Source organism: Desmodus rotundus, chromosome 4 (assembly GCF_022682495.2).
Source record: "Desmodus rotundus isolate HL8 chromosome 4, HLdesRot8A.1, whole genome shotgun sequence".
Taxonomy (NCBI): Eukaryota; Metazoa; Chordata; class Mammalia; order Chiroptera; family Phyllostomidae; genus Desmodus; species Desmodus rotundus.
In genome coordinates, this window is record NC_071390.1 from 33,195,091 (window position 1) to 33,217,705 (window position 22,615).

Here is a 22,615-nt window from a genome sequence, read left to right on the forward strand (position 1 = left end):
AATTACTTTTAGAGAGGGAAAGGGAGGGAGAAAGAGAGGGAGAGAAACATCAATGAGTGGTTGCCTCTTGTATGACCCCTAGTGGGGACCTGGCCCACAACCCAGGCATGTGCTCTGACTGGGGATCAAACTGGAGGTCCTTTAGATGGCAAGCCATTGCTCAATCCACTGAGCCACGCCAGCCAGGGCTCATCATTTCTATTTTTCTCTTTCTGAGCCTTTTCTCCAACTCTTCCTCCTCCTTCACCTATACCTTCTATGATAAAATGTGCATATCCTGTCTAGCCCATAACTACTATAATGCACGGGGCTTGAATTTTGTCTAAATGTTTTTCAGGAAGTCACACTGAACTCAGTTCATGGCTACAATCACTTTTGGAAGACGTGTCTGCAACATGTCCCTGTGGAATTGCCAAAAAGCTATATAATATGTCTATTTAGGATATCCTAGTGAACATTTCATCATCTTCTGGCACAGGACCATCAAATCTGAGCTTACAAATGGCTGTGCATTAATATAATTAAGTAATCGTTGTTCAACACAGGTTCTGGTATCTTAGAGGGTGTCATATATTTATACTGGTCATAGAGAGGGACTGGAAAATGTTTCTTGCCCACTGAAAGCATGGAATCATTCACCAAGTGCTCACTCTTACTTTCCCATCAGGTAGGGGTTTCTGTCTGTTCAGTGGTCTCAATGTATCTGTCTCACTGCAGGTGAGGATCTTCTCTGGAGGTTTTTCATGTCCCTGCTTTTAATTAGTTTTGATACTATCTTACCCATGTACAGGAGAAAGTATTATTTTTTCTGAAATTCAGACAGGCTCATTCTTTGGAAAGTGACTGTATTTTTTGCCTGTAGAGCTGGAGAAGCTGATCCTTTTTCAGTCATCGAATATATTTATTGAGTGCTAGTTTATAATGTTTTCACAGATAATGAACAAAAGCAACAACAAAACCCCCAGATCTGTCTTTAAGCCATTATTTTCCTAGTGTATTAAAAGCATATGTCTTTGGTTGATATATACCAATGATATTTTTAAGAAAATAGAAATCTTTATTTATAAGCTACTTTCTCTATTATAAATAGCTACAATACATTGTGGGGTTTTTTTTTTTAAATTTGGGACAATATTTCCTAGGACTTGTTTAAGTTTTCTACTCACCAAAAACTTGCTCATTGTAACAGCTGGATTTTATTTACCGCCAACTTGCATTCCATTCCAAAATGGAGTTGAATAGTTGTATGCCTCTAATGTTTTCTCATTTCTACAAGATGGTGTTAGCATAGGAAAAGTGTCCTGATTTTGCTGTGCTTTTTAATGAATAAAATATGTGCACAGTGTGAAGAATGTACATGAGCTCTTCGTCTTGGCCTCCGCTGAAGAACTTCAGTTTTATTCTTCATAATCCTGGAGAGGTCAGCTGGCCCCACGCCATCTTCAGGACTTTATACCTCCGCAATGGAAACAAAGGGTGTCGACGTCTGTTCGGTGAACCTGAAAAATAAAAGCCCAGGCCTCCTGAACTTGAACATTACTTTTCCCTCGGAAGCGTCGGTGATATACAAGGCAGTTGTTTTGTAGTATTGAAGCCTAATTTAAAACCACACTGCGCCAGAAGTCTTCTATACTTATATATATTTTTAATCCTAATATGTCAGAGAGCAGATTTTTCTCATAAAAATTTAAGTGTATTTTATATCCCAATTTTTGTGTAAAAACTGTCTGTTGGGCACAAGCACAGCATTAGTTTAACATCCATTTCAGAATCTTCACAACATAAAATACAGTATTTTTTTTCTTGGATCTGTTGGGACTCATTACTTGTATCGAAGCAGAAGTAAAAATTCACATTATTTATCTGGGGCGTGAGCATGGTGGGAGAGGGTTTATTCTTTTTAAAAGAAACTAGTTAATCAAATGGAAACTGCTGTCTGGTCTTGATGTGAGTGGATGAACTAAAATCTGGAAAACTGAAAAGGAAATATGAACCTTAATATTATTTAGAGCTGTTTGAATTCAAAACACAAATAAGTTAGTACCTTTTTAGATAGGGAAAGATTATTCATAGACAATACTGTCTTTAAGAATGATGTTTTTTTCTATAGGAATTAGTTTCTTTAATTAATTCACTGATGCTCAAGACAAGGTAAAATTTCACATGCTTTTAAATATTTAAGCCTATAAAAGTTCAGTAATAGAGTAGAAGGGTAATTAACATAAATGTGTTGAGAAAAAATGTTTTTTAATATGAAAGTATACTTTTATTTTTAACTGTTTAGTGAGATGAGTGTTTTCTGATATTCAAGTAAAACTTTATATATTTATATCTATTTAAGCAGCATATCTAGTATATTTTCTTTTTCTTAGTGTTTCCCCCTGTCCTTCCTATAAAATCACTTCTAAGGTAAGAGACAGACCAAATGGCCGGGAAGCCAATTGACATTAGTTGGCAAGCAGTGAGATGGGAACCACAATGTTAAATTTCTAACAAGTACTCAGACCAACTAGGATAACTTGTTTTGCTTGTGTGTTTGTTTATTTGTTTATGCATCTTGATTCTTTTTACTCAACAGTGCATCTTAACAATCACCTCATATTAATACAAACAAATCTACTTTGTTCATTTTTAAATTATATAGGTTTCCACTATACAATTCTATATATAATACATCATCGGTATATTGTATTGTGTGTTTGCTACCCCAAGTCAAGTCTCCTTCCATCACCATTTATTCCCCCTTTACCATCTTCTACCTACCCCCACCCCCTTTTCCCTGTGGTAATCACCATACTGTGGTCTGTGTCCATGAGGAGTTATGTTTCTTGTTTTTGTTCTCTTTGCTTAATCCCTTCACATTTTCACCCAGCCCTACAACCCCCTTCCCCTCAGATACCTCTCAATCTGTTCTCTATAAGTCTGTTCCTATTTTGTGTGTTAGTTTATGTTGTTCATAAGCACATATGCGTTAAATCATATGGTGCTTGCCTTTCTCTGACTGACTTACTTCACTTAGCAAAATGCTCCTCAGGTCCATCCATTCTGTCACAAAGGGTAAGATTTACTTCTTTCTCACAGCTGAGTAATATTCCATTGTGTAAATGTACAGATGACCAGTAGACATATGAAAAAATGCTCAACATCACTAATCATCAGAGAGATGCAAATTAAAACCTCAATGACATATCACCTCACACCTGTCAGAATGGCCATCATCAATACATTAACAAGCAACAAGTGCTGGCGAGGATGTGGAGAAAAGGGAAACTTTGTGCGCTGTTGGTGGGAGTGCAGACTGGTTCAGCCACTGTGGAAAACATATTGAGTTACCTCAAAAAATTAAAAATGGATTTACCTTATCACCCAGCAATTTCACTGCTGGGAATATATCTGAAGAAACCTGAAACACTAATTCGAAAGAGTATATGCACCCCTATGTGCACTGTAGCATTATTTACAATAGCCAAGATTTGGAAGCAGCCCCAGTGTCCAGCCCAAGTGTAGATGAGTGAGTACAAAAAGCTGTGGTACATTACCTTGTTTTGTGTTAAACCTACTTTGTCTTCTCCTTCTTAGACAAATTTTGGGCCATCAATGATAGTCATCGATACTAACTAAATAAAAAAAATTATTTCCCTAATACATGTGTATTTTTCATTAAAACATTAAATAATAAGACTGAACTACTAAATCTAATAACTGCCATAAATTTGAAGGAGTGACAAGCATGAACTATTTTTAAAGATACCTGAACAACTGTCATAATAAAATGTAATTTTTAATTGTAACATCATTACAAATACTATTAAACTAATATGGTTTGTTGCTATGGAAATGCTACATTTCAATTAGAAGTTAGTACAAATAAAGATGTATATGAAAGTTCACAGATCCTCCAGTTCCTGTTCGGTTAAGAACCTTTGAGATAGATCATAAAGTTTGAGCAAGGGGGTTACAGAGGTTAAGGTTCAGAGTCAGTTTAATTTGGGGACGATCCCAGTTTATGGAAAGACGGGGCACACAATGCTAAGAATTTGACTTTTGATACCAGAGAAGTTAGTGTGAGTTCCTTAGCAGGGGGGTAGTTTGTCTGAATAATACTCAAGGAAGAGGATTCTGTTCTCTTTCTGTGTAGTTTGTTGGCAGAGAATCCAGGGAAGAAACTAGGTCAATTGTGAACAAGGGCTTAAGGTCGTTTTCATTAAGGAATAAAAATAATTGGATGGATTAAGTGTGCTGATAGTAAGAAGTATTTGTAGTTATTGACTGCATGACTCAAAGATGGCTGTGGTGTGGGTAGCCATAGAGAAATTGGGAAGGGACCGATGGCAATTTTGGAAGGAAAATGCAGTCACATGTGGTGAAAAGGATTGCTGTGGATGTCCTAAAGGGAGTGGGACAGAGGTCCTTTGGAGAATGAGATGCCAAAGCATTCCTGATTCTTAAACATTCATTTGAACAATTGCCATGCCCAGGTGCTAAGTCCTTGATCTTTTAACAACTTTATTGATGTGTTGAAGGGACTCAAAAAGAGCCTGGAGGCTTTGGCTAGAAATAAATGATAAAGACGTAGTCAAGGGTCTTAGGGCTTGCAAAGCAGAAACATGCCAGGCAAACAAACAAACAAAAAACAACAAAAACAAAAAAACCTGAAGTGTTCTGAGCATTTTTGAGAATAATTAGTCTTGCATTCTTAGCCCTAGGATGGGTCCGAGGCAGTTATCAGTCAGATGCCAGGCGGTCTGGCGGACGCATGCCAGGACGTCTGCTCGCGTCTGTGTTCTGGGTGGTAGATGTCAGGTGAACGTCAGGTGGTCTGGATACCTGTGTCCTTCAGGGAGTTATTTGGGGGTCTGACGTATGCCCAGGTCTAGGCACACACACAAGGAACTAAACACACGTCCAGGCATTGACCCGGGACGGCAAAGTTCATTAGTTTAAGCTTGCAGGCTAGTGAGGACAAGAACAGAATTGCTCCTCAGCCTCAACCTACTAGGCTATGGTAATGTAGCAGCGTGACTATAGTGACTCCAACTTGTTTCTTCACTCTGTTCCTCACAGATATCATTGACACCCCGTACAAGTTACCTATCTGAGGTGTTCAGTGGCTTTTAGTATATTCACAAAGTGTGCATTCACACCACAAAATTGGAAGGTTTTCATTACCCCCCTAAGAAACCCTCTGCCCCTACCATCGTTCCTCCCAGCCCTAGGCAACCATAACCTATTTTCTGTCTCTATAGATCTGTCTTTTCTGGACATTGCATATAAATGGAATCATACGATATGTGGTCCTTATGACTGACTTCTTTCACTTAGCGTGTTTTTAGTGTTCATTCATATAATAGCGTGTGTCAGTGTGTTATTCCTTATTATGGCTGAATAATAGTCTACATTTTGTTTATCCACTTATCAATTGATGAGCTCTTTATGTGTTATTTTATTCTGCCATTTTCCCTTTTTTCCAACTAGAGGAGTGTTTGGCAATTTTTTTCATCCTGTTTCTCTTGTTATATGAGGTGGAGTCAGATTAATATGTTTCTTCTCAGTGGTACAAGAAAACAAAGGTCATCTTCTCTGTATGGGGGGTGGGGCGTAAATTTCAAACCAAGATCCTGTCACTTCTAACCTGCCCAGACCATTGGTACAACTGCCTTTGAGACAGTAAGTTCAAAAGCATTGTTTTTCATCTTTTTATAACTGTTCAGGTTATTTTGCAGGGTATGTGGTTCTTCTTTGTTTTCGTCTTTATTTTTTCTCTGCTTGTTGTTAATACTGTGAGGGCACATGAGTGCTTGCTGTATATTCTGGAGAACCCTAGCCACTTGGAGAGGGGAACCAGCATGTGTCACCTCAACGCAGATAGTTTACACTATCAGAGAAAAATTCTGGGTGTGAGATACTATTGCACTGTAAGAATACCAAAATACTTTAATAAATGGAGTGAGAAATTGATAATTTTAATCATTGGTGTTTTTCTTTTCCTGGACAACATAAGCAATATAATTAAAATGAAATTCTGAAGCTTTCCCACAATGTGATGGCCGTAGAGGTCATTTTCACTAACACCCCAATTATTCACCAATGAGTATTGACCAACCCCCTACTGTTTACAGCCAGACACTGCAGGAATGAACTGATTGCCTCTTCAGTTAGTTTAGTGAAAATGAATATTTGTAGAGAGTGTCATCACCCATCAAACTCTCTCCCCTATGAATCCTGTTAATATCCAGATACGGACCCCGTATCACCCCTATCACACTGATGCAGAACCTGTGTGCCACAAGTTCTGATCTGTCAAAGCAGTGAGAACCAAAGTACCAGCTTAGATCTTCTAATTTCAAAACTTCTTCTGCCCCCTGAGGGCCACTATGAGCCTCAACAAAGGTGTCAAATGGACTTGGACAAAGAAGACCTGATCTCTGATTGAAGTACCATCTTTTGTTCTAACCTTTCCAAACTTAGCCAAACCTGGAGTAAGTTCCCAGTTGATATCCTGTGAAAAGACTGGTGTCCTCCCCTAAAATAGCTGCAAGTTCTTGAGTCTTTAGTTTCTTGTAATTACATAATTACTTCCAGATATTCTGCTTTTCAACTCCCCATTATCACTCCTTCACTTCTTGCCTCCCTGTTCTTCGATATATCCAAGCAATGAATCATCCTCATGCTTTCATCTTCCCCCAAACCCATCACATGAGAAATGAGTGGGAGGCATACTAATTTGGAGAGAAAGATAGGACATTAATTCTGGTAACACATAACTGAATGTCATGCATTAAACATCCCTTTTTACTAAAGCCCTGGCTTTCCTACTGGCCTCTTTGTAAGCTGCAGCTTCTTGCTCATCTCCTTTCTCCCTTCACTCCCTCTGCTCATTTATTACTCTACTCCTTCCCACTCCTAAGTTTTATGAACCAAGACCTGGATTCCTCCCTCTCCCTCCTTAAAACTACCTATCGAAGTATTTTTTCTAAAAAAAAAAGGGGAAGTTTCCTCAAGAACTACTTTTAACCTACATAATCTTTATCTTGCTACATGCATTATCTAATTAGATCATCATGACCCTATGCAATAAATATGATTATCTCAGATGTGTATCTCGGTCATCTTGGCATAGAGAGTTAAATAACTTGCACACGATCCCACGGACAGTCAGTGGTAGAAGCAGGACTTCATGTTCTCAAGGATGTCTGAGAAAAAATGGCTGCCATTCTAACATCAGTAGGATATCCTTGTAAGTCTTGCTTCAAAAATTTATGTAATCACTTCTATTTCTGGGGACATCTGCTGGGGAAAATTCAGTAAAGTAGCTTTGTAGCTTTATTCAATCCAATAACAACATTGTTTCTTTAAGTATGACAACCCAGTGGTAACTTTTTTTTAGGTAGCTATTTACATCTGGTGGAGGTTAAAATAATACAGTGGAAGGTAAAATTTCCTCTTTAAATGCATTTTGTATGTGCATAGGTTTACTCTACACCAGGGTTCCTCAGTTGGGGCACTACTTACACTGTGGGATGCATAACCTTTTCTTTGCTGCGGGGGCGTTAGGTGCCAGGAGAACCCTCCTAGTTCTGACAACCAGAAATGTTTGCAGACAGGCTGAATTGTCCCGTTGGGTTAAAGCTGTCCCCAGTTGAGAACCATTGAGTTACATCATAAATTCTCCAGTGCTTAATTTTAAAACATAGTACAAACAAAACTCACATAATAAGCGCCTGCAAGTCTTGTCTTTCGCCTATCATGAAGGAGACACAGAAATCGCCGTTCATTGTTTAGGCTAACTGAAGGTGCTCGTGTGCTGTAGAAACCATAGAGCAAGCATACATTGTGCACTACTGAAATTAAGCTTAAAAAACTTGACCTAATTGAGACAATTAAATTACCATTTACTCAGGGGATGATTAGTCTATTTCCCACTCCTTTCCTCTGTGTGCATCTCTTCTCTGCCTGGTCTTTAACTTTCCTCATCACTAGAAATGGAAGTAAGTCCACAGACATTTATCTAGTGCTTTGTGTATACTTCCAAGTGCTAGGATTTCAAAACATGACATGTGTCAGGGGTGCAATCACGATGTTTGTCAAACCCTTCCAGAACCCTGCTCACGTTAAATGGTTGAGCCATCCACAGTAGGGTCAGCACATTCTCTACTCCTTAAATACCTCCAGGGACAGAGGGCTGCTATGGCATTCCTCTTTCCCCACTTCCATTGTGATGGTTCAGATGATTCTGTGTATCCAGAATGCTTAGACCTTAGTCAGTTTCCTGTCATAGGTTCCTTTGTGCACATATTTGTATGCCCTATGACCTTAGAGTTAGAAACCAAAAATAAAAGGGAGGGCGATTTCAAGTATCTCGGTGTGCATGTTAATCTCTCTCTCTCTCTTCAGTTTAGAATACCTCATATGGTTTTGATTGTCTTATTACCACTACAACTAAGGTTTCATTTTATATTTAATCTATATTAGGATTAATATAATAAAAAACATGTCAAACATTTTTAGAGCAGTCATGAACAGAAGGGAAATTAGATTTGCTTCATTGATGGAAAAAATAACAAACAGCTTCACTCATGTAGCTTCAACCTCAACTAACCTCCTATACCTCAGATTCTGCTTCATTTCATTTGGAAAACTAGTACTTTCATGCTTTTTAATAATTATTTTCATGATGAAATCAAAGAAATATGACTTTTTTGAATAGGAAGTTTGATGTTCATTAAAGTAATATAAGAACCTGATAGTTAAAGAAACTATAATGATAACATGAATGCTTTAGGAAAAAGTAGCCTACTGAAAATGTTTATGTCTAAGGAGAAAATAATAAGCAAATTGCATACCCAGCTGGAATTGGGTAAAGCAAACTTTGGAAGGAATGCGTAACACTGAAACTGAGCAATTTTTCACAAGCTTTTGTTCATTGGCCATAGAATGATTTTTAATCATCAAGATTAACACCTTATCTAAGGAATGGGAATTTAGATCTAGACAGTCCATATTCATTTGGTTCTGAAAGCATTTGTAAACAGAAAACTGATGAGGTGCTGACACACTGCAGTTCTTAAATCTAAGAATCCTGAATCACCAGTTCAAATGAACTTATGCACCCCTATGTTCATAGCTGCGCTATATACAATAGCCAAGTTTTGGAAACAGCGTAAGTGCCCATCAGTAGATGCGTGGATCAAAAAACTGTGATACATTTTACAACAGAATACCATGCAGCAGAAAGAAAGAACTCCTACCTTTTGCAACAGCATGGATGGAACTGGAGAACATTATGCTAAGTGAAATAAGCCAGTCAGTGAAAGATAAATTCCATATGATCTCACCTATAAGATCTCAGCTATGAGAAGAATCTGATGAACAAAAATAAATGAATGAAGAAAATAGAACCACAGGCATGGGAACATAGGGAACATGGAAAACATGGAACAGACTGACAGTGACCAGAGGTCTGGGGGGAGGGGGATAATGGTGGAAAGAAGGGGAAGGGACCAGTCAAAGAGTATGTATGAATGACCCACGGACATGGACCACAGAGTGGGAATCGACTGTGGGAGCGGTGGATAGGATGGGCAGAGGACGGCAAAAGGGGAAAAATTGGGACAACTGTAATAGAAGAACAATAAAAAATGATGAAAAGAAACAGACGTACGTCTCACAGTTAAGCTATCCTTTCCTTTCTTATATAGGCTCGAGGAAGGCATACGTAAGTGACTGGCAGGAAGTGCAGGTTTGCAGGGGAGGTCTAAGAATATAATCCGTCCCTGGCCGTTGGATGGCTTTTGCCTCTAGTCAGCCTATAGCTGTCTCATCAGTTTCTACTTTCTTCCCTAGATGACAGTACCCCAATCTGAAATCACCTTGCAAGACAAGTCTGATATAATAGTATTCCAAATCTATGAAGATATCAGAGAGTAGGTCCTAAAAATTCTCATCACAAGATAAAAAACAATATACTACTTTTTTGTATCTGTATAAGGTGATGCATATTAACTAAATTCATTGTGGTAATCATTTAGCAAAATATGTAAGTGAAGTCTTTATGCCTTATACCTTAAACACATACAGTGTTGTATGTCACTTATATCTAAATAAAACTGAAAAATGGTCCTGGCCAGGTGGCTCATTTGGTTGGAGCATCATCCCATACACCAAAAGGTTAAGAATTCGATCCTTGATCAGGGCACATACCTAGGTTGTGTGTTCGATCCCCAGTCGGGGCACATATGGGCGATAACTGATCAATGTTTCTTGCTCACATTGATGTTTTTCTGTCTCCCTTCCTTTCTCTCTAAAATCAGTAAGCATATCCTCAGGTGAGGATAAAAATGAAAGATGACGAATAAGAAAGAAAGCAGACCCATAAACGAACCTCATCTCTTGTAATTAACACATCCATGCGGATGACAATGCAGCTCAAATACAGGATTTTGAATTTGGTGCAATCTAGCAACTATAGTAACCCTTGTGTGGGAATACATAATGTAAAGGCTGTGGTCTCAGACCTACGGAATCCTGAAAGTATAGTCAAACAGACTTGATTAGAAAAGCCTTGTCTAGATGGGACCTTTGATACAACACCTGTCTCCCTTTAATGTTCACTCGAGTTGTCCCGAGTATTCCAACCAAGACTGTTGGAGGCCAGCACGGTGTTTATAATTAGATTATTGCCAGTCATTCTATTTCAGCCTGCCAGTAATAAATCTCTAAGCTGATTTGCCTTATTATGAAAGTTCTTATGGCACAAATCCACGGGTTAGTGAAAACCCCATAAAAATAAAACCAGGAGATTATGGGTCTCCTTGTAAACTCAATCTCGTCTTTTATTTATAAGGCCTACTGATTCTAATAGAGAGTACATAAAATGTGGTATGTGGTTGTGGTGCCAAAAAGCAGGAGGTAGGTTAATAGTTGCTCAAAGCAGCAAGATTTAGGATTTATGACTCAGCCCATTCCAGATTATAAATGGGCATATGGTAAGTGAAATAGAATAAAAAAAATACATTCAAGTTACTGTGATGGAGCTTTTAGTTAGTCATGCCAATGGTAGGAGTGATAAAAGAGCTAAATGAAACTATAAATGAACCTTATTTCAACCAACTGTTCCAACATCGCTCATGCAAACAACTTTCACAATTTAGCAAAATCTAAATAAGAATGATTTGAATACTTCTTTGCTTTTCTTTCCTGGTGGAGATGCTGCATAGTAAAAATAACAGCAAGATACTATCACATTAAAAAAAAAGTAAAAGTGAATAAAAAGAGCAGAAGTAGAATATATAGATTAACCTTACTTTGAAATATTATTAGTTCTCCAAATAACAATTCCAGTAACCTCTAGTCAGTGTTTGGTCAGGGAAAATCATGGAAAACATCTGGAACCTTACTAGGATGTTCTGAAAATACCTTTCAGCTACTCTTAAAAAAAATTGATTTGAAATCTAACATGTTTGAAAATGAAACTGGAGTATTAAAACAGTCATGAATACATGATAATCAATCTCTTCTATTTCTTTAGAGAAATAATAAATTAATTGATCAGTGTTGACCTGAAGTAAGTTCGTCAAAATGCACTCCTAAAGTTAATAAATAATAATAATAATAATAATAGTAATAAAATTGTCATTACATAGAAACCTTTGAGTATGGCCTGTTTCTACACTGTTGTAAGCCTCTGGGAAAAGCATGCTACCTATGTTTTACCTGCATTCCTCCCCTCCCAGCCAAAGTAACCACACACCACACACGGCCCTACCTACTTCCTTTTTTTTTTAACTTTTATTGTTATTCAATTACAGTTGTATGCAAATAGAGTCCATTCAAACCAAACCTCAGAGGTAACCACAGAGTGGAAAACAAGGAGTCTAAGATGCAGGGAGTGGCTTTAAGATGGCCCTAATACTCTACATCCAGTTAATTAGGTGGCGATAAGGGCCACCGAGTGTATGAGTCAAGTTTTAACTGCCTTATTCTTAGTTTTCTTTAGTGAATCACACAGACCATACTTGGAAATCACTTATAAGTGTATAATCACTTCTAATTTAGCTTCAAGGTTAGTTTCTGGCATGGTAAATGAGCTTAACCAAATTCACATTTCACATCAATAACTCCCTGGGCTCTTGGGAGCCAATGTTTCTAAACGTCTCTGAGAGAGCTCTCACACTGCCATGTGTGCACATAACTTCCTCTGCAGCCCCTGTCATCCTGCCTCTCCAGACCACTCCCATTACCACAACGGGTGTGAGGCAAGGGACGCAACCAAATTACCACTCAGGGGAATGTTTGCGAACACTGTGTTTCTGTTTATCATTGAGATCTTTCTGTTATGTAAAAAAAATACAACATTTTTGGACAGTTTTTATCAGATCCCTTACTTCCTTGGCTCTTGTGAATATATTGAATCTTCAGTATTTAACTTAACCTGGAAAAGATGTTTTCCATCTAAATTTCTATTTCCTAATGCAATTCATTTGAGCAAGTCTTGATTTTTTACTGTTCTAATTAGTATCGAATACAAATATAAGTCCGGAAAATGAGTTGGAACCAGAAGTAAGCTTATGCATAAATTTCAAACCCCAGGGTCATACAGTTCTGGCTGTGAGCCTTCTAGAGGTCACATGAGAAATGGAAACATGATCAATTACAAGATTAATTGTCCATAAGTTAAAACAGATCGGTGTTGTATGATCGCCATTTTTCAGGGAAGTACGAGGCTGTGGGACCCAGCGGAGGGTGGCGTGGGGGAGGAACATTAACGACTTCCCAGAGGGAGGAAGTTTCTGAGTTTCATTACTTAGTGTTGACGTGGCAGGTCCACAGACTTCCTTTTAGACCTCGCCGAGGTACAACAAGTCCTGATGTTACTTCTTGTCACTTATTTAGGCTGGCTATTGGTTGAGAAGGTGTGACCCTCAAACAATGCAGCAAGATTCTGAGTGGTGGTCCTATTCCTGTGGGTCCCTTTCCGCTGAAGACTTTTAACTATAGAAGCCAAAGAGAGAAGCAGCCTTGTACAAAACAAGTTATGTATGAAAGTTCCTTAGGCCTTGTTTATTTTGCTTTTAGTTTTATTAATATAAGTGAAGCTAGAGTTTCAAGTCAAAAAATTTTTGTAATAGTTGCTAAGCAATAACACAGGGCAGTAATACAATGGTAAACCTACTTTCGTCCCAGCCTGTGCATCAAGGGTTGGTTAGACATTTGCTCTCCCAGTGTGGCTAACTTGACTGCTTAGACATGGCCAGCTATGGAAGAGGACAAAGATACTGTGTTGTACAAGTAGATCAGTGTGATTTCTTAAGAGTCTAGTTTCTTTTTCAGGTGTGATAAGTGATATGAACCTAAAAATGCTCAATTTTCCCCCCACCCACTGGAGAAAGAATCTGAAATGATACTTTCTCCATTTAAAAAACAAAACCCTGCTACTCTACGCAAACCTCGTTTGGTTCCTGTGATGTTATGCTTTAGTGTAATCTAATACACCTTACCTCCCTTTCAATGATAAGAAGCAAATATAGTGAAAATAATACCAATCATAAGAGCTAGTATTCATTGATCCATTGCTATATGCCAGGCACTGTGCTAAGCATTGTACCTGCTTTATCTCGTTTCATTTCATCCCATTGAGATAGGTGTTTTTCTTTTATCTACTTCATGAATGAAGAAACTGGCACATACAGAAATTAACAACTTGCCCAAGGCTAGTGAGAAATCAATAAGAGAACCAGAACTTGACACCAGGTTTGACTTCAAACAACAAATAAATTTCTTAACCATGTTATATTTTGAGCCTATCTTTCATTTTTGAGTGGCAGATGAAATTTCTAGGGGAAAGGCTTGCCATTAGAAGTAAAGGGAGCAGAATGTTATGGAGGAATCTCAAACTTATGAAAATATGAGTTTACTGGGATGATTTTGATTTACCTACCAAGAAAAGACTGCTTTTTCCTGCTGCAGGCAAGAAGTAAGGCATGGGGGCGGGGGGCGGGGAGACTATTTGAGTGGCCAGGTCTATACAAGTATTTCCAAACCTTTTGAGCTGTTGGATTTATTCATGCCTGAATAGCTTGTTTGCACACAGAGGGGGCATGCGCACAGTTCAAGGGTACTGCATAGATTTTGTGCGGAATTTTATCCTGATTACTGCAGAATTTTCTCTCCACTGGTGACATCTACATGAACTGGCTTTTCAGATAGAACAAGGTCTTCTGACACGGATAAACTTTTTTTAAAAGGTTTTTTTTTTAATATTTAAGATTTTACTTCAATGGGTGTTTGAAAAAACAAATTAGCACATCAACCTTGTGATTTTGCAGATATTATTGCTTAGATAAAACTAGACTGATTTTTAAAAGAAGGGAGTGAATTGAAAGCCAAAACTCTAAAGATTTAAATATTACAGAAAGCACACAGATAAAGGAACAATTGTGAAGCTGATGCAATTTTGAAGGCCTGGAGTCTGCAAAAAAAAACTTGGTAGTCTGGGTGCCTTTCAGTCAGTAACTCATGACAAGCATTAGCCTTTTCTTGTGTGGAGCCTGGACAAGTAACTTGGAGAAATAATAGAACAAGAGGATTAAATCCAGTATAGATTGTTACTTTTTATTTCTCTCCTTCTGTTAGGTGATAGAATTTCTTGTGTATATAGCTATGACTTCTTTAGAAAAACTTTTTTTTTCATTCCCCTCATGAATAGCATTTTCCTCCTTTGCAGGCAACAATGTATATCCAGTGTAGAATGCTTCTGCAGCTTTTCCCTTCTTTACCATTTCATTCTCCAGGCCCTTTGTGGAACATAAACATTCCTAGCATCTCTTTCTTTCCCTCAACCCTTGCTGTTTGTTCTTCCTTACAGCCAATGTGGCAGGCCTGGGAAGCAGATAAAACAGCCTTGTTCAAGTCAGATAAGATGTTTAAAAATAAAAGATACCATAAACTACAATTAAGGAATGGCCCAGGGTCAAAGTAATCTCCCTTTCCATAATAGCTGCCTTATTCAAACGAGAATTCTCAAGTATGAAGTGTGCTGTAGAAAACGTACCCACTGATCACATTTTTCTTTCAGATTCAAAATGACATTACAATTGGAATTAACATAATTTTCTAATATCACATTTGGAATGACTTGATATGCTTCCATCTCTTTTTGGAGTTTCCTTTCGGTCTCATCTCAAACCTTATCTGTGATTAATTTAAGGAGGGATATGTCTATTTTATTTCATTTCTTGCATTACATCTTGACGATGATTTTGTTTTAATTGGTAACTGGTATGCATTTTTAAAAATGAGCCCAGCACTCCTCACTGCATATTGAAAAAGTAACAAATAAAGTGAAACGTAAAGGAAAATTAAACGAATATGTTTTCCCTCCTTTTCAGACGGTAAAGTTGAAGTTACAAAAGAAGGTGTGAAGCTGTGCACCATGGGCCCAGGGAAAGTGTTCGGGGAGTTGGCGATCCTCTACAATTGTACCCGGACAGCGACCGTCAAGAGTAAGACTTGCGTTTTTCATACACTTCCAGCGCCTTTCTTCCCTAGACCTGTGAGATGATGATGAAGATGCTTCTTGATTTAATCGTTACGAGTTTATTAAGATCCATATTCTAATTTTTGCTTTGAAATATAGTCAATATATTTGTTTTCCTGCTAAAGGACGATTATAAATCATTTTTGCATAACTTGAATTTTATTGCTGACCTATGAAAATTATTTTTTAACCTGGAAATTTTATAAATTAAGACTTACAAAATGATATAGTTTTATAAATTAAAATTCAACAGGAGCACAACCTTTTCTTTTTCTACCTTTAAAGCCTCAGAATCATATTTAAATAATTTTTATATATCTGCTATTTTGGTTTACATTCCCCACATAAATGCTACTTGTTCATTCAGTAGTTTAGAAAAATTAAGAGGAGAAATGTTCATCTTATTCCAACATCGAGTGAAATATATCCTGAATTCCAAAACTGCTTTTGAGTATATTCTTGTCTTCAGCTGCTCATCAAGCTCTCTATTATAGCCATTTTCTTTTCGACTGATGAAGCTTATTTTAAATCAGGGCAATAAAGCAGCTTGTTTCCCTAATTTTACATATATGTGTATATATGATTTCTCTAGCAACTTTTATTTCTCGGTGGCAGCTGCAATAGTTCAAGGGGAAAATGTTTCAGAGACTCCTTCCTGGCTGCAGGATGTAATGTGTGTACAAGGGATGGAGCCGCCCGCCAGTGCCAGCAATGGAGGACCCGTTTGACCTTTAGGCAGACGTGTGTATTTCACGCTTGAAAAGTTCTTCTGATACCTTAGTTTGTGGAGAACAAGAATCACAAGTTACTTTGATTAGGTTATGCCATTAACAAATTCTACTGGAAAAATGATGTTGATAATATCAGTTAGTTTTATTGGGATGTCGCTGACTAGTTTGTACATTCTTCTTTCTCTCAGAAGTATGGCAGTGATGGACAATAGGATGTTGAAACTCAGGTCGTAAAGAACTTAAGAAAGCATGGCCAGCTAGAGTCCTAGAAACTACCCTGCCTGCCTTACTAGTGAATTCTCCTTTCATGTTCATTATAGTTGGGGCCCTTAGGAGATGAGCCCTGGTTGGCACCTGATTCTTGATCTCTAAATGCATAGAACTCTTGATGGAGGGGCACCACCAAGTTTTTATTTCCCGTGATGATTTAATTACGCAACTCAAAGAATAACAACAAGCAGTGAACCACGACAGATTCTGCCAGAGCTGGAACTCGCTGAAAAAGTGCCGTAACTAGGAAAGAGAATAGGTATGACTCCATCAAGTAAACAGGTTTTACTCTCATACTGCATTTTCATGAGAAATATATTCCTTTCAGGGCAAAAAGAATCCTTTAGAATATTTTGATTAAACAGGCTTTCTCAGAATTGTGAATAGTATTTTTTTTCCATTTAAAAATATTTAAAATTTTAAACTATTTCAGCCCTGTATTTTACTCATTTAACCTAATTGAAACTACAGGATTTCCAAAGGTCAGCAGTTGGTTAATTATAAAAGTCAACATGGCACTTAACTTTTGAATAATTCAAAACTCAATATTGAATTATTATTAAAGCAATATTTTAAATAGACTAAGTAGCATATTTAAATAAATTTTACGGCAAAATATTTTTCATAAGATAAATACTTTGCTTTATAAAAATCAGCTGTCTTATTAGGATCCTACAAAATGGTGTTAATCTGCTATAGACTCTATTGTACTCATGTTTGATAAATGTAAGTAGACACTAATGCATCTGTTTCAACAAGAAGGAACTGGGTGCTACATACAAATTATAATCCCAACATTTGGAGGTGAAAACATCATTTATTAATGGAAATTAGTGATGGAGTATGTTCTTTAATACAGAGTCGGATATGTGTCAAATACGTGTGTGTTTCTTCATAGTGCTTACTTACGACATGGACGATGTACTTGAGAAAAAGGCCTAGAGTTGATGGTGTACCAATATAATTTATAGGGGAAAAGGTTTTGTGTGTGAGTAAAGAAAAATATCTATCGGCGACACTTCCTTCTGAATGTTGTCTAAGAACTTGTACAACATTACTTACAGCCCCGGACCACTTTGTCCTATCTCCTGTACTGTCCTTAGGATTATACTGTACTTATGACTATAGCCCCTAAATATCAATTTAAGTTTATGTTCAAACTATACCCCCAGGCTGATGGCTTTATAAATCTGATTAGATTACATTGTGGGTGCTGCTTTTGCCAAATTATTACAATCAGTGCTATCATACTCATTGCATGTGATGTTTTAAAATATCCTTAGGTGGCTTTTTAGATCTGATCATTTCTTGGGATTCAAGATCATGCCAACTCCTGTCCATTTCTTCTTAGCAATCATTCACCGGTGATGACCATTGGCAGTACCTTTCAGAATGGATTCACCTACTTGAGTGAGAGAGACTAAGTCTGAGGGGACGCCGTTCCTACTCAGCGGCTCGTTCCTTCACGCTTGTTTGTTTTTCCTCACTGACCTGGGCTGGTGACCCCCTTTCCCCCAACACCACCCCCTTTCTTCAGTGATGTTGATGAATCAAAGAAAAACGTTGATGAATCTTTTCTACTTTGTTTCTCCCTAGGTCAGCCTGACATGTTAATGCTTTTTTTAAACTGAAGTTATTGGGGTGGCACGGTTCACAAAATCCTATAGTGTACAGCTCAGTAAAACATTATCTGCATCGTGTGCCCATTGCCCCAGGCAAAAGCTCCTTCCACCCCCACACCCCGCAACCTTTCCCACCTCCACCTAACCCCACCACCCTTTCCTCCGGCTGTCACATACTGTTGTCCTTGTGGCAAGACATACATTTCCGACACACACATATGTTTTTTGGCTAATTCCTTCAGCTTCTTTCATCCAGTCCCTCAACCCCCTTCCCATCTGAAATTTTAATGCACTTTTGATCTCACAGTCTTAACTAAATTCTAGATGGCATTGAAGGGCTCTTCAATGCAAATGAGTCGTTTCTTGTTTAACACAGCACTTTTTGAAATTGTATCAGACCACAAATAAATTCCAGTGACTTTCTGTGCTAATGAATGTGATCCTAACACTTGTAGGTTTTCTTTAATTTAGAATATAGAAAATAGCTTTGTTTTTTGAGGTATTATTGGCATATAACATTATAGTATTGTAGTTTAATCATAATGATTTGATATATGCGCGTGTTACAAAATCATCACCACAGTGTCTAGTTAACGTTTGTCACCATGCATAGTTACAACTTTTTTTTCATGATATGAACTTTTAAGATCTACTCCCTTAGCAACTTTCAAATATGCACTACAGTATTAGTAGCTATAGTGGTCATGCTGTATGTTATTACATTCCCAGGACTTATTTACTTTATACCTGGAAATATGTACCTTCTGACCTTTTCACCAGTTTCGCCCCCACCCCACCTCTGGTAAACAATCTGTTCTTTCTATGAGCTTGAGCTCATTTCTTTTCTCTCTCTCTCTCTCTCCCTCTCCCTCCCTCCCTCCCTCCCTTTCTTCCTTTCCTTTCCTTTCCCTTCCCTTCCCTTCCCTTTCCTTCCCTTCCCTTCCCTCCTTCCCTCCTTCCCTCCTTCCTTCCTTCCTTTCTTTTTCTTTCTTTCTTTCTTTCTTTCTTTCTTTCTTTCTTTTCTTTCTTTCTTTTTTCCACATATAAGTGAGACCATATAGTATCTGTATTTTTCTCTCTGACTTATTTCATGTATCATAATGCACTCAGGGTCCATCCATGTTGTCAAAAATAACAAGATTTCTTTCCTTTTTTTATGGCCAAATAGTATTTATAGTAATATGGAAAGAAAACATGCATGATTTGATGAAGATCTATATTCACAGTGTACTATCTTATGAAACAACACCACTGACTTTCTCCTGAGGAATTTGAATACCATATATAATTATATGTGTATATATGTATATATATATATACACACATACATAATTATATATGTGTGTATATACAAGTATGTGTATAATACATATATAATTATATTGTACATACATATATATACAATTAACTTGATACTGGAAAGAAAAATCTAACAAATATCTTGAGGTCATTCACAGCTGAAATAAGCTCATGTTTTCTCTATTAACTGTGGTATGAAAATGGCCACTTGGAGTCTGTCGAATCACAAACACGCCAGATGCCATGGGAGGAAAAAGTTATTTGTTTTATTAGATTTCCACAACACCAAACGATGTCTCCAGTGCTGTTTGAATTTCACACTTTGTCTAAATATTCAGAGGTCCCGCACACAAAGAAGAGTTCTACCTTCCATCGTCAAACCCCACAAGGACAGGAATTTCCAATGTGCCCCTTGAAAGCCCCTCGTGACTCCTGAACCATATCTGGAAGCACATCATTATCACCTTTTCCTAAGGGGTCACTCCTGGTTGTGACTTCACTTTCACGGCCCTCACAGCTAAGGGGGGATCAATTAACACTCACCCTGGGCCTCTTACCTTGCTGCTGGATCCCAGGTTCTTTACAATCACAATAGTGGAAAAGTTGAAGTTACTGGAAACCTGAAAATAGAAAGGAAACAGCACTTAGTTTTCAATGAAAGAGGGATTCAGTGACATACCCTATGTGTGAGTTTGCAAGGACATTTATGTTATCTTGTCTTACCTGGATTTTCCACAACTACACAGGGATTTTTTTTTTTTTTTGAGGTCTGAATCATATGGCTCTGGGCTCCAACTTCAGTTGTGCATGAATGGGTATTTTTGCCTGAAGATGCTAAGCTGAAGCCTGCTTCTCTTACTTTGAGTTTCCAGGTCACTATGCCCCAAACCTTAGGCAGTGAATTATTCTAACAGTCTCATTCAAATAGTCTTCATTAAAAGCCCAAGAATAAAAGGTCTCTCTTTGTAGGAAAACATCTGGGTACCGGTTTAAGATGATCACCATAGTTATTTGCAAAGTGTGTCTATGATGGGTGTGAGTTGACTTGGACAAAATGTCTGAATAATTATTTCTCTTTAAATTATTTATAGAAAGTATTTAAAAACTCCTCAGCACTAAAATACTTCAGTACCAACATGAGCAAATCTAAATATTCTGCAAGAAATGTGACAAATTGATGACTTTAATCACATCTGGGAGAAATATTTTTCTGCCTTACTTTGAATACTCTCGAGTTTCCATATTTACACTTTCCTAGGATGTTTGTATAGGGGGAAGTTGACTGATTAAGATATTTCACTGTGCCGTAGACATTTTAAGAACAAAGTTAAAGAGGCTTGGATTTTTTCTGTTTATTTGTAAGGTAAATTTGAGTCGATGTGGTGAGATGGCTTGTTCATTCCCTTGTAGCTCTATTTCAAACGTCATATTCTTCAACCTGACTCAGAACAAGCTGCTGTCAGAAACCTAAAAGAGATAAATGGAGGAGGGGGGTTTGACTAAAATATTTTCCTCAAACAACCCAAGGAGCTATAAATACAGGGTCTGGCACAAGTAACACCCCTTTTTAATTACAAAATCTTTTATTACAACATCATAAGCATGTAATTCTGTAATGTAACAATGTCACACTCAAGCACACCATATGATATTTTAGGTGAAATGTTCAAATTAAAACTATAAATTATTACCCTATCAAACACAGTCAAGCAGGCGTTGCTTCTGCTGGACCCTGCTCTGCCTACGAGGTCGACATACTGTGCTTTGTATTGGTAAAGAAACAAAAGAAATGAATGCCAATTTTATTGTTAATAAAAAGAAATAATAGATGAAACCCTTAAAGTGTTTGGAAACCTTGAAAATTCCATAAGAGGACTGAGTCAATAAGTATGCAATTAGACACTTTTTAGGAAATATCATCATAGAGTTCCACAAAGGATCATATTTATAATAAAGATTAAATAAATGAAGAAACGTTGTCTGCAACACAAACAATTGTCATGTATGCAGTTATTACCTGGGGTTTCAACCAGCAGGAGCAACGGTGCGCCGTCATGCTCCCTGAGCCACTGCACAAGAGTGGAGGCGGTAGCTGTGCTGGCGGGCGGCCTGGGCTCTGCCTTGCAGAGGCATGCTTTGCTGTCTCCCAGTCTAATGTGTGCTTTCTCCCGAGAATCCTGACAGGAGAGAAGTCACAGAGTAAATTTAGGCTGACGAGGACTAGCAACATGACCCTGATTACAGAGGGAAAGATCCAGTGACTCCCCAGGAATTGTCAGCACCCTGGGTGACGAAGCAAACAGTGCATGAGAGCAGTATCTTCAGGAAGTAGGTGTAGCTGTTGAGTGAGTTAATTAGACAGTATTCTTCTTAATAATTTTTAAATCACAATTGTCTATTAAAAATGTGAAATTAGTAACATAAGTCCAATTATGTAATCCCTGAGAAATAAGTTTCTTTAATAAAGGGATCGGTTCACTAGGTACCAGTGTTGCTATGTAAGAGATTAACACGACCAAATGAATATACAGAAGCTATTCTTTAATCTCTTTCCTTTATTGTTTAAGTGAACTAAAAGTGAATTTCAGAGAAGAAGAAAAGTTATTCAGCTACAGATTTCTTTTATAGGCTTTTTTCCCCCTAGTCTTAATGGGAACTGTTACAGTCAGACTTTTTTTATGACATATTTAACCACTTCCGAAATGACTTGAGCCCAGAACTGACTAGGCCTGGTGACTGGCACTGTTAGTAGTGCTTCTTGGTGGCAGGGGCGTGGGGGTTGCAATTCTCACAGTGGAGGGAAGGCAGTAGCACTTAATTCCTTCTTAAGGTTGGATTAACTACAGGACTTCCTCCCTCCCTCCTTTAATTACACAATCATTGACTACCTTGAGTGTGCCTGTACCTAGAGAATATAGTCAGGCTTTAACTGATGGAGTATTATTATTTTTAAAGGATCAGGGATAACTTAATAGTAAATCTAAACAATAGGCAAGGAAGACAGATCTTTTAGCAGTTTTTTTAATCCTTCAGAATCAGTCATTTTTCCAGAAAGACTTGCATTATAGGAAATGTCCACACAAGGTCAATCTTATGACAGTTTTTGATATACTGAATTTTCACTCATTCATTTAATAACTTGCCAAGAGGTAATTTTG

General features: G+C 37.7%; 1 protein-coding gene and 1 long non-coding RNA gene across 3 annotated transcripts in view; one reads left to right on the forward strand and one right to left on the reverse strand.

Annotated features, from left to right (window-relative positions):
• PRKG1 (protein kinase cGMP-dependent 1) overlaps positions 1–22,615 on the forward strand; it is a 1,161,962-nt gene that overhangs the window by 410,991 nt on the left and 728,356 nt on the right. For both annotated transcript variants that reach the window (XM_024563402.4, XM_045197730.3), the window contains exon 3: positions 15,387–15,500. In XM_024563402.4, coding sequence (XP_024419170.1) covers positions 15,387–15,500 — 114 coding nt within the window. The remainder of the gene's footprint in view (positions 1–15,386; positions 15,501–22,615) is intronic.
• On the reverse strand, positions 1,130–21,605 carry LOC123480063 (uncharacterized). The gene is made up of 3 exons (XR_006655927.2): positions 21,475–21,605; positions 20,015–20,077; positions 1,130–1,499 (listed from the first exon to the last, which is right to left on the reverse strand). It is a non-coding gene; the product is annotated as an uncharacterized lncRNA (long non-coding RNA).